Source organism: Papaver somniferum, chromosome 9 (assembly GCF_003573695.1).
Source record: "Papaver somniferum cultivar HN1 chromosome 9, ASM357369v1, whole genome shotgun sequence".
Taxonomy (NCBI): Eukaryota; Viridiplantae; Streptophyta; class Magnoliopsida; order Ranunculales; family Papaveraceae; genus Papaver; species Papaver somniferum.
This window is the reverse complement of record NC_039366.1, coordinates 41,483,532-41,499,661: the sequence shown is the minus strand read 5'-3', so window position 1 is coordinate 41,499,661 and position 16,130 is coordinate 41,483,532. Positions and strand designations below refer to the sequence as shown.

The 16,130-nt window shown below is 37.0% G+C and overlaps 1 protein-coding gene across 1 annotated transcript; it reads left to right on the top strand.

The window, feature by feature from the left end:
* The first annotated feature begins 477 nt into the window (after positions 1–477).
* On the top strand, positions 478–16,124 carry LOC113311857 (G-type lectin S-receptor-like serine/threonine-protein kinase SD1-13). The gene is made up of 2 exons (XM_026560653.1): positions 478–678; positions 15,534–16,124. The coding sequence occupies exons 1-2, from the start codon at positions 478–480 to the stop codon at positions 16,122–16,124; spliced, it is 792 nt and encodes a 263-aa protein (XP_026416438.1).
* The last annotated feature ends 6 nt before the right edge of the window (positions 16,125–16,130 follow it).

Sequence of the window (16,130 nt, the reverse complement as noted above, 5' to 3'; positions counted from 1 at the left end):
GTAATACAACTTGAACCAGTAGGCATCATCGATGATCAAAAAGTCATTTATTTTAGACCCCATATATTTATTTTGCCGATGGTCTTAGAAAAACAAAGTCAATGTTTAACAAATTACAAAGAAAAATAGAACACCAAATTACAGTTAGAATAGACTTTTCTCTTCATCCGTGAACCCTCTGTATTCATACTCATTCAACTGGATCTCGAGTGGTGGCGTGAGCTCAATAATTGACAATCAATAATTGAATGAGTATTAGCTTAACATTTACGCAGACTTTGTTTTATCGGATTATAGCCCCGCCAGACTTGAGTCCTCATTAGACCCCTCTTCTCTTTTCCTTTGTGGTGATTACAATAGTTTCTGGAGCATTACGATAATGGGTGGTAAAGGAAACACCACATTTACATCCTCATTATTCTAGTTGTTTTACGCCTTGAAGCTTCAATAGGGAAACTTATTACACCGGCAAAGAACATGACAGATCCCAAAACTTTAGTTTCCTCAACAGATGGAATTTTCAGTTTAGGCTTCTTCAGCCCTGGTGATTCTCGGAATCGTTGCTTGGGAATTTGGTACACCAATATTCCAGAGAAAACCATAGTATGGGTTGCAAATAGAGATGATCCAGTGACTGATTCTTCCGGAGTTTTAAGAATTGCCGATGACGGAAATCTTGTTCTGGACCACGAATGTTTCTAATTTGGTCTCTAAAAATTCAGTTGCTGAGCTACTGGGAATCTTGTTCTACGAGAAACTACAAACAACATGAACCTGTGGCAGAGTTTCGATCATCCAACCGATACGCTTTTGCCAATGATGAAATTTGGTGAGAAACAGGAGATTATTTCGTGGAAAGATGATTCTGATCCATCTGCAGGAAACTTCCACTACAAGAAAAGTCGCTTTTAGTGGCAAAATATTGTGTCACGAAAGTCAATTTTTCGTTGCAAAAAGAATTCAACGATGCAAAAAATTTCATCACCTATACTGACTCGTTGAAAGTGTTCTGTGACGTCCTTAGAAATCGTCACCGAAATTTTTTAATTAGCGACATAAAATTTTTTGCCACCAAAACTATCTTTTTGTGAGCAAATAAAATTAACACTGTTCACTAATTTTGTGACGAAGAATTTTGTCACTCTAGGTATGTTTGGTGAGGAAAATGTTTTGTCACTTAAAATAACTTTAGCCGTGAAATTTGTTCGTCTCGAATATACTTATTGTGAAGAAACAAATTCGTCACATAAAATAGTTTTAGCCGCGAATTTTTTTCGTCTCAAAAATATACTTATAGTGAAGAAACAAATTTGTCACATAAATAGTTTTAGCTACAAAATTGTTCATCTCAGAAAATATAATGGTTTAGCAGCGAACTAACTTTCATCTCAAAATAAAAATTCAATATCAAAATTTAGTCGTCTTCAAAAGTATATATAATGACCAATTATGATTGTCTCTTCGTCTCCAAACAACTTTACTTACAAATATAGTTGTCTCCAAAACTATTTTTCCGACGAAGTCATTCGTCTCAGAAATTTATTAGAGACGCAACACCAACCTCACCACAACTATTTCCTGGAAAAATTATTTGTCCCTAACTATTTTCTTTACATGCCAAATTAGTCACCAAATTTTCTTTGGTGACTAGCATATATTATCATCCATCATTCCAAAGAGATTTATTACACAATAAATAAATAATATTAGTTGAATAAAAAATAATTAATCATTAAAATAAATTATTAAAACAATATCCAAACTGAAAAACATCTGATAAATAAACTCTACCACTAAATAAATAAAAACTTTCACCAGTAAAAATAAAATACCAAACTATAGCCCGAGTCTACGCATCAGATGTTGTTTTCAGATCATGTTTAGTGTGAGCTTTTCATTGTCTTCCTTCAACCTTTTGATAGCCTCATTTTGCGCGCATAGTTGGTCATCTTGAGCTTGAATTCAGTCAGCTTGCGCTTCTATCATTCATGAAGTGCTTCACTGTTATAATCAGCAGCGGTTATAGCACGTCTTCGTCGCTTTCACATTCTTTTCAAAACTTCAGCACATACTTTTGATCCAAGTGGGTGGTGTAGATCCCTCTTTATTGCCTTGCTGCAATAGCTCACTAATCTTGTCCTATATATATATACAGTAAAGAATAATTAACACATTATGATGTGTACCAGAATGTCAAACATGTAGGTAATTCAATTCCAATGATGTCATAGATTAACCAAGAAAATACAACAAATATTGATTGGATGAGTTTCTGAATCATATTAGTTTAGAGACACACAACAAATGAACATTAATACCGTCTACTTACCCATCTGATGGGAGCTTCATCAGAAATCAAAGCCATTGTGCCTAGTCCTTCAGTGATATATGTACGGGTGTCGTTTGAATCTCAACTTTGTCTGACCAACACATCAGTTTAACATTAGATTAACTCTACAAAGAAAGGCATGTCTAATGAAATGAGAAAGGCATAGGACCCAACTCACATGAAGCATAAATTTTAAAAATAAACAATTTCCACACATGAGTAACATGATAATTAATTAGCTAAAAACATAACCAAGCTTGAGTACAAAAAATATTAGAATGGGAACAGTGAAAGGTAGTCTTTGTGTCCTTCAGTCAGCCGATATGCTTCTTCTCAGTGCATATATGATTTGAACCCACCACTCCATAAAGTTATCATAATATAGTTGTCTACATAATCATGGATTAAAGATGATATTTAAGATTGCACGAACTGACTCTTTACTTAGGGTATTGTGTGACATAATATTTTACGAAGCCAGCTGAAGTAATGATCTTAGAAAAAAAAATTATATCAAAATCACAGGGGGAAATTAGGCTAAGGCAAAGGTTTGTGCCAGCTAAAATAGCATTCCTTCCATTTGCAAAAGTGTGTGCTAAAATTCAAGATAGCAAGTTAATACTCTATGCTACAGTACACTAGAGTTAAAACGGCATTCTAGAGAACATTTTATGCTTACCATGAAGGAAAACAACAAGTAAAAATACAATAAGGTGGACTAAGAATTTAATCACAAAAGTTTGAAACAAAACACCATAAAGGATTTAGAGCATGATTTTCACGAAGTTTGAAACAAAACACCAAGGATAAAAATGGAAGAAAATCCCATACCTGTGTAATAATATAACTTGTAATCTTAGAAAACAATTAGGGTGGTTTTCACAAAGAAGAACCCATTATGAATAGACTTTCTTATTTTGTTTACCACCAACATACTTAGCCGACTTTGAAGATGGTGGTGAAGCTTTCACCCTTTTGGTGCCTGAATTAAAAAATACACAAAATCAGTATACCAATCTGAAATAGACATCTCGAAGAATTATTAATAGCCTGCAACATGGTTTTCCCTGCAAACTACACCATTAAAACGAGTCGATAAAAGTTTTTTTATAAACATGTGGTGGCGAGAATCAATTGATATACATAAACACTTGAAAATTTCATATTTATAATGGGCCATAAGGTGTATAATGCTTTCATTTAACACCAACGAACTGAAAACATTTCTTGCACTATCGTTGCAGAGCAGTAGTACAGGAAATCATAATTAAATGCTCTAAATACAACCAATTATTGTTACACTATTATAACTAGAATATGGTTTCTACCATGCAAATCAAATACTCCTGTCAAAACTAAGGTATTCGCACTGAGAACTAAAAGAGCCAAACCCCAAATTCAAGACTATATTTAAAGACTCAACCCGATAAAAGCCTTTAGGTTCTTATAAATTAGAATATGGTTTCTACCACGCAGATAAAATACTTATGAGTTATGTCAACAATAAGGTATTTGCACTGAAAACTAAAAGAACCAAAAACCCCAAGTTAAAGACTACAACTACATTTAAAGACTCAACCTGATGAAACCATTGAGGTTCTTATGAACTGAATCTGTCTGGGTACACCCACATATAATGACGAGCTCGCAGCAAGTTCAGTACAATCTCTACGTATGCTGCCAGGTGGTAGCACAACACGCAAACAAAATATAAAAGATCAGGGTTACGGAAAAGAATTAGAATAAAACACAAGGGTTTAGGTGGTTTGATTTCATAATAAAACTAATAAAACAAACAAATTGAAAAGATGAACAAATGCACAACACCAACCATCAAACTGAAGTGATGAAGAAAAACCCCGAGGGAGAAATCAAAACCCTTCTTAAAAATCGGCATCCTAATTAGAAATCAAAACCCTAATTGGACATTAAAACCCTAACGAAGAAATCGACAGAAAATGAGACGAAAGATAGAAATCAAAACCCTAATTAGAGATCTGGCAAAATTTGTGAAAAAAATTACCATTGACTTGTTAACTTGAACACATTAAGCATCTAATAAAGGTGGTGCATGATGAGTGCCAAATATTGTATATATTTATCCCTTTTTGTTGGCATTTTAACTCATCTTTTATGCATTAATTCTACATTTTATCCCATATTCTGTATTTTCATTGTTTTCAAGAATAAATATTTTTCTTACTTAATTTTGAATTTTTAGGTAATAAATAAAGTTCGGATGAGTCGCGGAGCGAAAAGAGCAGAAAAGTAGTGAAAAGCCGGGAGAAATCACGCAAGGAAGCCGCGAAGAATGGTGCGCACAACCTCATTTTCTACACACAAAAGCGCCTCCGTTCTCAGCCGTCAGATCAGTTCCCAGAAGCATCCGATGGTCGCTCCTTCATAGAGCATCAAAATCTGAAGTCTCTGCCAAGCACCACAGCGCTGAAATTCCAAGCCTTCAGATTAGATGGTAGTTGAATCCAACGGTCGCTCCCTTTCTGTTCATCAACGTTTGATATCTCCGCCTTACACTACAGTACCTAACCCCATCAAGTACCGTTCATTTTGTTGTATCATATAATCCAACGGTCGATCATCGCTTGCCTCCGCATCACCGTCCGATCTACCTACCAGCTTCGCATCCAATGACTCAGCGTCGCAGAACATCAAATTTGATGAAGCCGCCTCACACCCTAGTGACCGAGCACCATCCACCTAACCAAACAAACCCTTCTCCCAACCAGTCGACCTTCTCCTCCACCCACCCCTCTGCAGAACCATCTCCCTGCAACCATGTCCTGCCACCCACCTCTCCTTCTCTCTGTCACCACCTGCTCCGCCACCCACCTCTGTCACCACGTCAAACAATGATAACCCATCATTGTTCCCATCCCCCTAGTCCATCTAATTCACTTATTTCACACATTTTCAACCGAAACCCTAAAGTGTGAAATAGGTAAATTGGGTTGAGCTAGAGTGAAATTGAAGGCATGGAGAGGTAGAGAAGGACAAGTAGAGTAATGGGTTGCGTTCAATTTGATGTTGCTACATCAAATTAGGTAAGAATTCACCAACCCTAGCTCTGTCAGTTTGGGAATTTTTTTTGTAGAACCCTAATGTGTTGTGGGTATATATAAGACTGTGGGTATGTTGTAATAGTTATGCTTGGAATAGCCAGCATCCAGGACTTTCATGTCCTGTTAATTGTTTGTTTGTGTTTATTGTTAATGTTTGTTAATTGTTTGTATGTTTGGACTAGCCTACATCCAGGACTCTCATGTCCTGTTAACTGTTAATTTCTGTTAATTTTCAGTTTACAAGCTCAATTTCAGTTCACTTGTTATGCTTAATGTTTTTAGTTCAATTTGCTGCTTAGTTTCATGTTCATGTTTCAGTTTCATTTCATTTATGTTCCTGTTATGCTTATTTCATGTTATGTTTATGTTCAAAATTGTTTGTTAATGCACTGTTAATGCTTGATGTTCACTGTTAATTCTACTCACTGTTAAGTGTTCACTGTTATGCTCACTGCCATGTAATGTTTGTGTAATGTCATGTTTAATTCACTGTCATTTGAAGGAATGCTAGGCTAGGTATCTTAGAAGCTTTGTGTTGATTGTGTAATGGAAGAAATCAGTGCTTATAGCAAGCTGATTTTCTTGCCATTCCCTGTGTATGCTTAGGTTGCACTTTGATTGAGCATTGGGAGAAACTAGTGCTCATAGCAAGCTAGTTTTCTTCCCATTCTATTTGTTTGCCTGTTTTCTGCCTAGCCTTGCTTCATTTCAGTTCCTTCACCACAACCCTGCCCTTGGCCTTAGGCCTTGGTTATCTTGTTTTGTTCTTTGCTTTTGCTGTTGCCCTGTTGTATCTTTCATTTTGTTTTCTGTTGCTCTTGTTCATCTTTGCTTGCACTGTTTTCTGTGGCTTAGGCCTTTGCTGCTATTTGCTTTCTCTGCTGCTGTTGCTTCACTTGCAGTGCTGCTGTTTTCCTTCCTCTTTACTGCCTTGTGCTTCTGCTGCACTGCTGCTGTTGCTGTTGTCTGCTGCTGTTCCAAAGCTCATAAGTTACAAAGCCAAAGTCCAATTCAGTGAAGCCCAAAGGCCTAGTTCAATAGCCAAGCCCAATACATTTCATCCCAAAGGCCCAGAACCTTGACTGAATCCAAAGCCCAGTTCACAACAAAAGACACTGAGCCCAATTCACAAGTGAACTGTTGAGCCCAAGTTCAGTTCCCTGTAAGGCCAAAGCCCATTTACACTTCAAAGATAACTGAGCCCAAGCTCAGTTCATTTTATTGTTAACAAACCCACTAAGCCCAATTCATTCAAAGGGCATTCAAACCCATTAGTACTCAAAGCGCAATTTAAGCCAAAAGGCTTCATAGCCCAATAGCAACTAGAACCCAAAATAGCTAAACACTCCAAAACACACCCGATCTCTGTGGATCGACCCGTACTTGCACGAGCTACAACTGACGACCGTGCACTTGCGGTATTACTGTAGGCCCCCGTTTTCTTGCGCTTAATTTTATACACCCCTTCGGGCCTACCAAGTTTTTGGCGCCGTTGCCGGGGATTGGTGCTGTGTTTTATCTGTGTTTTTCTTTAGCTATTTTGTATTTCATTTCATAGCATTTGCATCTGCATCTGCTCCACTTCATTTGCTGTTGGACCTGCTGTTCTGAACCTGTTTTTCCTCTGCTGGGACGCCACCAAGGAAAAGAACCAAAACCCAACTGGGTTTTTGCAACAATATCAGAGCAGCTGGGCTGTGCTTAAAAGGTAACCCATTTAAGAGAACCCGAATTGTGGGCTTCCAATTTTTAATTGTGGGCATGTAATATTAAAGCCAATTTTTGGGCTTCTCTTATTTTCTGTTGGGTTTGTAATAATTTATTTGTGGGCTTGTTTGTTTAATTTGTGGGCTTGTTTAAATTCTTTCATTGGACTTGTATTTTGGACTCTGGGTTTAAACCCAGCTGAGCTTATAACTGATTGTGGACTTGCTTCCACTCAAGAGTGGACCTCGAAACCAAAGTTTTAAAACAAACGACGGGCCTTAACCAACTGGGCCAAATTAAACTTTCAAAATTAAAACTTAGTGTTTCTTGGGCCGCAGCCTTCATTCCATTAGAGGACAAACAGTGGGCTTGCTCCCATTTCAAAAACCAAATTTTATTTTCTTTTAAAAAAAAAAAAAAAAAAGTTTTATTTTTCTCCCATTTAAGTCCAATTTTAGTGTTTTGAAACTTTCCATGTATCTACACTTTTTCTTTTGGGTTGATCCTCAACTCTTTAGACTTTTGGTGTATGGTGATTTTTTTGTATATAATCCAGTAGATAAAATTTCTTAAAAACCCTTTTGTTCCTTTTGTATATATTTTGCTAATCCAATATGATCTCGGCTGAAATATGTTGGATTTTTGCCTTGAATAACGGAGTTTTAATTCTGCTTTCGCCGAAATCGGGTATTCTCTCTCCTTTTACTCTACTCAGCATGTCCCTTTCCATATGTTGCATTTTAATTCTTTCCATATTTTGAAACATTGAGGACAATGTTTAGTTTAGGTTTGGGGGTATAGAGTAGATACCATGATAATTTGCCATAATTGAAAACGAACTCCTTCTTCTTTTTGAAAAAAAATTGAAAAATTCCAAAAAAAATTGAAAAATCAAAATTCAAAAAAAAATTAAAAAATTGAAAAAAATCATAAAAATGGAGCTCATTTACCTTGAAATGTTGACTCTTGTGCAAATATGTATTTTTATTAGGAGTCTTAGTCTAGATATTTAGGCACCCTGATTCTAGCACAATTCACATAGTGATAAGAAATTTGCACGAGCACGATCTACCAATACATGTATGGCCTCGATCTTCAAGGTGTTGGATAGGAAGTTACGATTGCCAATCACTTTAGAATACTGAACGAAACTGGACTAGCTTGTTCTTTGGTTGGTTGGGATAGAAGATGGAGGTTACATTAAGAAAGACAACCATCGAATTTAACTGGGTGCATCAAAAAGGGCTACCTCTTGCAAAGTGTCATGTAATCTTTTGTTTCTTTTTGTTATGTATCAAAAGTGTATCAGTGCTTAAAAAAAAAAAAAAAAAAAAAAAAAAAAAAAAAAAATCAAGTATTTATCAATTCCATCATCTCTTGTTCAAAAAATAAAAAGAGAATAGTCAATGTAAATAAGAGTCATGTAAAGAGTTATTTTTGTTGTTTCATTGTAATAAGCAAGGAAGGGTGTATGCCATTGATGTACAACGCGAGAAACTGTGAAATACCTCCAACTCATTCACAATTCTCGTAAAGTCCGGACATCTAGCTAGATTTCGACCTCAGTTCTTAGCCTGAGAAACTATCTCTTGGTGATTAGTAGTCATTACTTCAGATCTTTCTTTACACATGTGTAGATACACTTTACACTCTTATCACATGTCTTTATTTGTTATCAGTGCTAGGATTGTGCCTTCGATAGCTAGATTGACATCTCCATTTTGCTGTGAGCCTAAACTGTTTTGCACATGTCACATTTGATGGAATCTGAGCTTATATTTTGTCCTTAGGTTTTGTAGGCACACCTCTGGTAAACCTTCACGAGACTTCAACTCGTCCACTAGGGACACTTAGTGGTTTAAAAGGCTTAGTGCATACGCTAAATGCATTCGAGAGACCAGCGACAGTGGTATAGTTAGGATTTCCTTAGTTTTGTTTTACTTGAGGACAAGTAAAATTCAGGTTTGGGGGTATTTGATGAGTGCCAAATATTGTATATATTTATCCCTTTTTGTTGGCATTTTAACTCATCTTTTATGCATTAATTCTACATTTTATCCCATATTCTGTATTTTCATTGTTTTCAAGAATAAATATTTTTCTTACTTAATTTTGAATTTTTAGGTAATAAATAAAGTTCGGATGAGTCGCGGAGCGAAAAGAGCAGAAAAGTAGTGAAAAGCCGGGAGAAATCACGCAAGGAAGCCGCGAAGAATGGTGCGCACAACCTCATTTTCTACACACAAAAGCGCCTCCGTTCTCAGCCGTCAGATCAGTTCCCAGAAGCATCCGATGGTCGCTCCTTCATAGAGCATCAAAATCTGAAGTCTCTGCCAAGCACCACAGCGCTGAAATTCCAAGCCTTCAGATTAGATGGTAGTTGAATCCAACGGTCGCTCCCTTTCTGTTCATCAACGTTTGATATCTCCGCCTTACACTACAGTACCTAACCCCATCAAGTACCGTTCATTTTGTTGTATCATATAATCCAACGGTCGATCATCGCTTGCCTCCGCATCACCGTCCGATCTACCTACCAGCTTCGCATCCAATGACTCAGCGTCGCAGAACATCAAATTTGATGAAGCCGCCTCACACCCTAGTGACCGAGCACCATCCACCTAACCAAACAACCCCTTCTCCCAACCAGTCGACCTTCTCCTCCACCCACCCCTCTGCAGAACCATCTCCCTGCAACCATGTCCTGCCACCACCTTCTCCACCTCTGTCACCACCTGCTCCGCCACCCACCTCTGTCACCACGTCAAACAATGATAACCCATCATTGTTCCCATCCCCCTAGTCCATCTAATTCACTTATTTCACACATTTTCAACCGAAACCCTAAAGTGTGAAATAGGTAAATTGGGTTGAGCTAGAGTGAAATTGAAGGCATGGAGAGGTAGAGAAGGACAAGTAGAGTAATGGGTTGCGTTCAATTTGATGTTGCTACATCAAATTAGGTAAGAATTCACCAACCCTAGCTCTGTCAGTTTGGGAATTTTTTTTGTAGAACCCTAATGTGTTGTGGGTATATATAAGACTGTGGGTATGTTGTAATAGTTATGCTTGGAATAGCCAGCATCCAGGACTTTCATGTCCTGTTAATTGTTATGTTTGTGTTTATTGTTAATGTTTGTGTTAATTGTTATGTATGTTTGGACTAGCCTACATCCAGGACTCTCATGTCCTGTTAACTGTTAATTTCTGTTAATTTTCAGTTTACAAGCTCAATTTCAGTTCACTTGTTATGCTTAATGTTTTTAGTTCAATTTGCTGCTTAGTTTCATGTTCATGTTTCAGTTTCATTTCATTTATGTTCCTGTTATGCTTATTTCATGTTATGTTTATGTTCAAAATTGTTTGTTAATGCACTGTTAATGCTTGATGTTCACTGTTAATTCTACTCACTGTTAAGTGTTCACTGTTATGCTCACTGCCATGTAATGTTTGTGTAATGTCATGTTTAATTCACTTTCATTTGAAGGAATGCTAGGCTAGGTATCTTAGAAGCTTTGTGCTGATTGTGTAATGGAAGAAATCAGTGCTTATAGCAAGCTGATTTTCTTGCCATTCCCTGTGTATGCTTAGGTTGCACTTTGATTGAGCATTGGGAGAAACTAGTGCTCATAGCAAGCTAGTTTTCTTCCCATTCTATTTGTTTGCCTGTTTTCTGCCTAGCCTTGCTTCATTTCAGTTCCTTCACCACAACCCTGCCCTTGGCCTTAGGCCTTGGTTATCTTGTTTTGTTCTTTGCTTTTGCTGTTGCCCTGTTGTATCTTTCATTTTGTTTTCTGTTGCTCTTGTTCATCTTTGCTTGCACTGTTTTCTGTGGCTTAGGCCTTTGCTGCTATTTGCTTTCTCCTGCTGCTGTTGCTTCACTTGCAGTGCTGCTGTTTTCCTTCCTCTTTACTGCCTTGTGCTTCTGCTGCACTGCTGCTGTTGCTGTTGTCTGCTGCTGTTCCAAAGCTCATAAGTTACAAAGCCAAAGTCCAATTCAGTGAAGCCCAAAGGCCTAGTTCAATAGCCAAGCCCAATACATTTCATCCCAAAGGCCCAGAACCTTGACTGAATCCAAAGCCCAGTTCACAACAAAAGACACTGAGCCCAATTCACAAGTGAACTGTTGAGCCCAAGTTCAGTTCCCTGTAAGGCCAAAGCCCATTTACACTTCAAAGATAACTGAGCCCAAGCTCAGTTCATTTTATTGTTAACAAACCCACTAAGCCCAATTCATTCAAAGGGCATTCAAACCCATTAGTACTCAAAGCGCAATTTAAGCCAAAAGGCTTCATAGCCCAATAGCAACTAGAACCCAAAATAGCTAAACACTCCAAAACACACCCGATCTCTGTGGATCGACCCGTACTTGCACGAGCTACAACTGACGACCGTGCACTTGCGGTATTACTGTAGGCCCCCGTTTTCTTGCGCTTAATTTTATACACCCCTTCGGGCCTACCAGTGCATCATTTGTAGATGTAGGATTTGCTATTGGTATTGCTCTACTAAAACTCTTCCCCCTTCTTCCGCTTTGAGTAGTTGAAGGAGTTGGGATTGCATCTAATCGTGGTGTTGCGATTAAAATGATGTGTTTTACGAATTTCGTTCTCTCCTTCCTCTCTGGGCATCTCCAGGGGATGAGTTGAGTTTGCGATTGGGCTTGAAGTTGGTTAATTTGTATAGACGGGCCTTCAATTTGCTGGCTGGAGAAAAAGAAAGAGATGCGAGACGAGAGATGGGAAAAGTGAAGTGAGAGAAAAAAAAAAGGGTTTTGATAAATGTTATGGACGGCGGATCTCCGTCTAATGGTATAAGTATACGGATTATGAAATTGATTGACCGGAGGATATTTATGTTGGAGTACTCATACGGATCAAGCACGGAAGCACCAATTTGGGTGTCGTGTCCGCGTCAGACGCACAGAAGACGCATGACGCACTCAGGACGCTGACACGACGCATGTAAGACGTGCCCGCGTGCGCATCCCACATGTTTCTTTCGTGGACGCTAGTTGGACACATCAATGGCACAGCTAGGACGTAAATGGGCCTGGTTAAATGAGATCATACCAATTCATGAATCAGATTTTCTCATGAAATCGACTTATATAAATCACTAAGCGTATCCAATGAAATTTGCGTATCTCAAAGTCGGATGAACACAATGAACAAAGTAGATAGATAAAATTTAAAAACTTGTCCAATCAGAATGAACACAATGAACCTTTATCGGCGTTCTCCACAATGAATCGCACATATGTATATGAATGAGAATGAATTTAAAGAATGATAATAAACATACAATTATTATTAACCCGATTTATGAAATTATAAGACTGAAAATTAATTCAAAAAATGAATATTAATCGAAATAATGATAAAGAATCCGACAAATGAAAACAAGTCCAAATAATGAGAAGGAATCTGATAACTGCTATCGATCTTTCTGGATTGGGATAACTCTGGACGGTAAAAAAAAACAGATAATAAGAAACAAAATTTGAGAATTATATGTGCGAAAACTAATGAACTCGCCATTGATGGAAACGACTTAGCTTGAGATTTAAACAAAGCCTTCACATGCATGCTACCATGTATAAGGGGACCTTCAGCAGCTCTATAGAGTATTAGTTGTTTGCACTTATTTACTTAAAAATAGTTGTTTAGTTTGATAATAATTTTGATTAGAATAATAACTCTTTATCTTTCGGTGATTTCACGCCGGAAGAATTTTTCATATATGTGGTTAATTATTTTTTCTTGTTGATTGGTTGGATTTCAGCATTCTTCGATCTTTATCTCAAGTTCATTTTTACGTTTAGCTTTCCATTCATAGGTCTGTTTTTTTATCTTATTTATTTGTCGTCATGGGAATTTACTTTTAAAATTATTCAGGTTATTTTATGTCTTTTTTGTCCTCTATAAAGCAAGGCTCTAGCACCAACTCTATAGAGCATTGTTGTAACAAAATCCATAGTGAAAGATCACTATAAAATGTGTTATTTTGGATTAATTTTACTTTTATTAAAAATGGATTTATTTGTAGATATACCATGAGTGCATATCATCCTTCCCAACTAGACTTTATCTATTTTAATTTCTGGATTCTTTATGTTAGAAGGAATTTTTTTCTATCTATGTTGGCTTAATTTCTTTTCCCCATATGATGTAAACAAATGATTTCTTATATTTTTCCCTTTATGAAAAATTACTTCGACAAATGAATTGTTTTTCTCTAATTTATAAGTTATAGTTAAATATTATGTTCCACGTGATACAATATATTGTTACCAAAAAAAGTAATTTTTAACAACTATTTTTTCTTTTATCACCATAGAGAATTCTTTGTGACGACATTTTAGTAATCAATAGAATCATGACTTGCGATGAAATTATAGTATCACTAAAATGACAAAAGCAACAAAATTCACTTCGTTGCAGGTGTTCTTTCTTGTAACGATTAGACATTGTTACTATATAAATATTAGCAATGAAAAAAGTTGATGGTCGCTAAAAATAAATATAGCGTCCAACTTTTAGTTTCTTTACTGTAAAATTAGTTAGTGACGAATTAACTTGGTCATTATATGCTTTTTTTGTAACGAAAGTTATAAATTATCACTAAAAAGATTTTTTGGCTTTTTGGGTACCACTTGGTTGTCCTTCTTCTTCTACTCTTGTCACTGGATCAACTGGTTCAACACTTGGTCCTGCACTTTGTTGAGCGGCTTGTTCAACACTTGGTCGCACCCCTTGTTCACTGCCTTGTTGTTCAACAGTTGGTTGCACTCCTTGTTGACTGCTTTGTTCTTGTTCTCTTTGTTGAGCACCTGAATTATCTTTGGCACTCCTTTCCCTCCTAGCACTAGCTGTCACTTTCTTCCTCCCTTCTCGACTTTGTCTAAACAACAAAGAAAGGAACAATATTTACAAACTATACAATCGGAAGACCAAGTATGGAAATATAACCCGAATGTACACATTCGGACGTAAGAAGACACATATTGTTCCCGAAGACAAAACAATCGGAAGCTAACTAGACATATTTGCAACCGAATATACATCAATTGGAGTTCAGAAGCTATAAATTTTTCATCCTACACAATCGGAAGACAAAGTGCACATCTATAACCCGAATGTACAAATTCGGAAGCAAGAAGACACATATTTTTTTCGAATTAAAAACAATCGGAATATAAATAAACATGTTTACAACCGAATGTTCATCAACTGGAGTTCAGAAACTCTAAAATTTTATCCTACACAATCGGAGGTATAAAACATTATATTGTCTTCCGAATGAATACTGGCCCCAAAATGGGATTTTTCCTATATCAGAAATTTTGAGATTTTTTCAATATATACATTCGGTAGTGAGTGTTCTTCCGAATACTTTGTGTCTACTTAAAGATATGGCCTAGAAATTGTCGAATACAGTCGATGTTGGCCACCAATATTCGGCATATAAGCATCAAATATTTCTCCCGAATACTGTCGATGTTCTTGAAAAATGAAGAACACGACTACATTCGGAAGTAAATGAGCATGTATATCGTCCGAATCTGGATAAATAACCGAAAACCCTAGAAATTTTTTTTCTCGATTCGACGAATTAAAGCGAAATAAACCCCAAAAATGATAGATTCTTACATAATTGGGGCCATTTGAAGTTGACGAAGTGTTTGAGTCTCGGAATCGCCACCACCGACTACATTGCCGGGTACTTGTTCTTCGCGTTCTTCGCGTTCTTCTTCATTTGCAGCAAGAATTTCTTTATTTCTTGCTAAAATTCCAATGTTTGGATCGATACCCCGAGCAACATTTTTGGTTCTAGGTCTGTGGGTTTCATTTCTCTTATCCATTATTTTATAATCGAATCGACGATGTTTTGATTTTACGATTCGCGGCGATGTTTCGGTTGAACGAGGAAATTTTTTTTTCTTCCACAATCGGAAGATAATATGAAACCGGAAGAAGAAGAGTTGAAATGAGTAGAATTGTTTTTGATTTGGTTTTTATACAGTTTTACCAGAAGGGCATTTATGTAACTTCAATATCATATAGGGTACCCCTTAACTAGAGTCTTTGGCTGGGTATAAATTGATGGCCCCTAAATCCTTTGGGGTGGCCCCTAAAAACGCCAGGATAATTAAATGGTGACAAAAATATATAATCACAAAAAACTTATTAGTGATTAGACATTATTTTGTCTCTAAACGAGGTCACTAAAAACTTATGAGTGATGAAACCCGAGTCCCATCACAGAAAACCTAACAATATTGACAAAAATTATTTTGGTCACCACAATTAAGCTTTAGCAATGAAATATTCTTTGCCGCAAAAATTGTTGTCACCAAAACCACGTTTTCTTGTAGTGAATTCGCTTTAGAGTTAAGCCTATCTGTTCCTCCACAGCTAGTTATCAAGAACGGTTCTGAAAGGAAATGGAGAAGTGGTCCATGGATGCAACTCAAGGAGGAGACACGAGGGGAGTTTGCAAAAGATTATCCATTTAGGACTAGCTTGAATCTATTCAGAGATCCTACAAAAGGTACTGTTTATTTAACCATATCCAATGAAAATAATGCTTCCGCATTGAGGTTAATCTTAGATGCAAATGGACAATTGCGAGAAAAACAATGGGATGAGACGAAGAAAGAATGGCGCAACAATTGGTCATCACCGGTTACAGAGTACTGTGAGGATTATAACAAATGCGGACCTTTTGGAGCTTGTAACCCAGACAGTTCACCAATCTGTAGATGTTGGACAGGGTTCAAACCCAAGTTCATAAATGAATGGAATCATGGGAATTGGTCAGGTGGATGTGCACCGAGTAAAGAATTGCAGTGTGAAAAAACCAGCAATGAAACTACAAGGAAGGGAACAGATGTGTTTGAGGAATCGCATGTTGAAAAATTGCCTGATTATTCTATTTCGCTGGAAGGCGTAAACACTGATATGCAGTGCAAAGAGTACTGTTTGAACAACTGTTTACCTGTTTGATGGGAT

Excerpts from the sequence above, each read along its gene's own strand:
- LOC113311857 (XM_026560653.1), top strand. The coding sequence starts at position 478 with ATGACAGATCCCAAAACTTTAGTTTCCTCAACAGATGGAATTTTCAGT. Across the intron at positions 679-15,533 it reads TTGCCGATGACGGAAATCTT|CTAGTTATCAAGAACGGTTC; the intron begins GTTCTGGACCAC and ends GTTCCTCCACAG.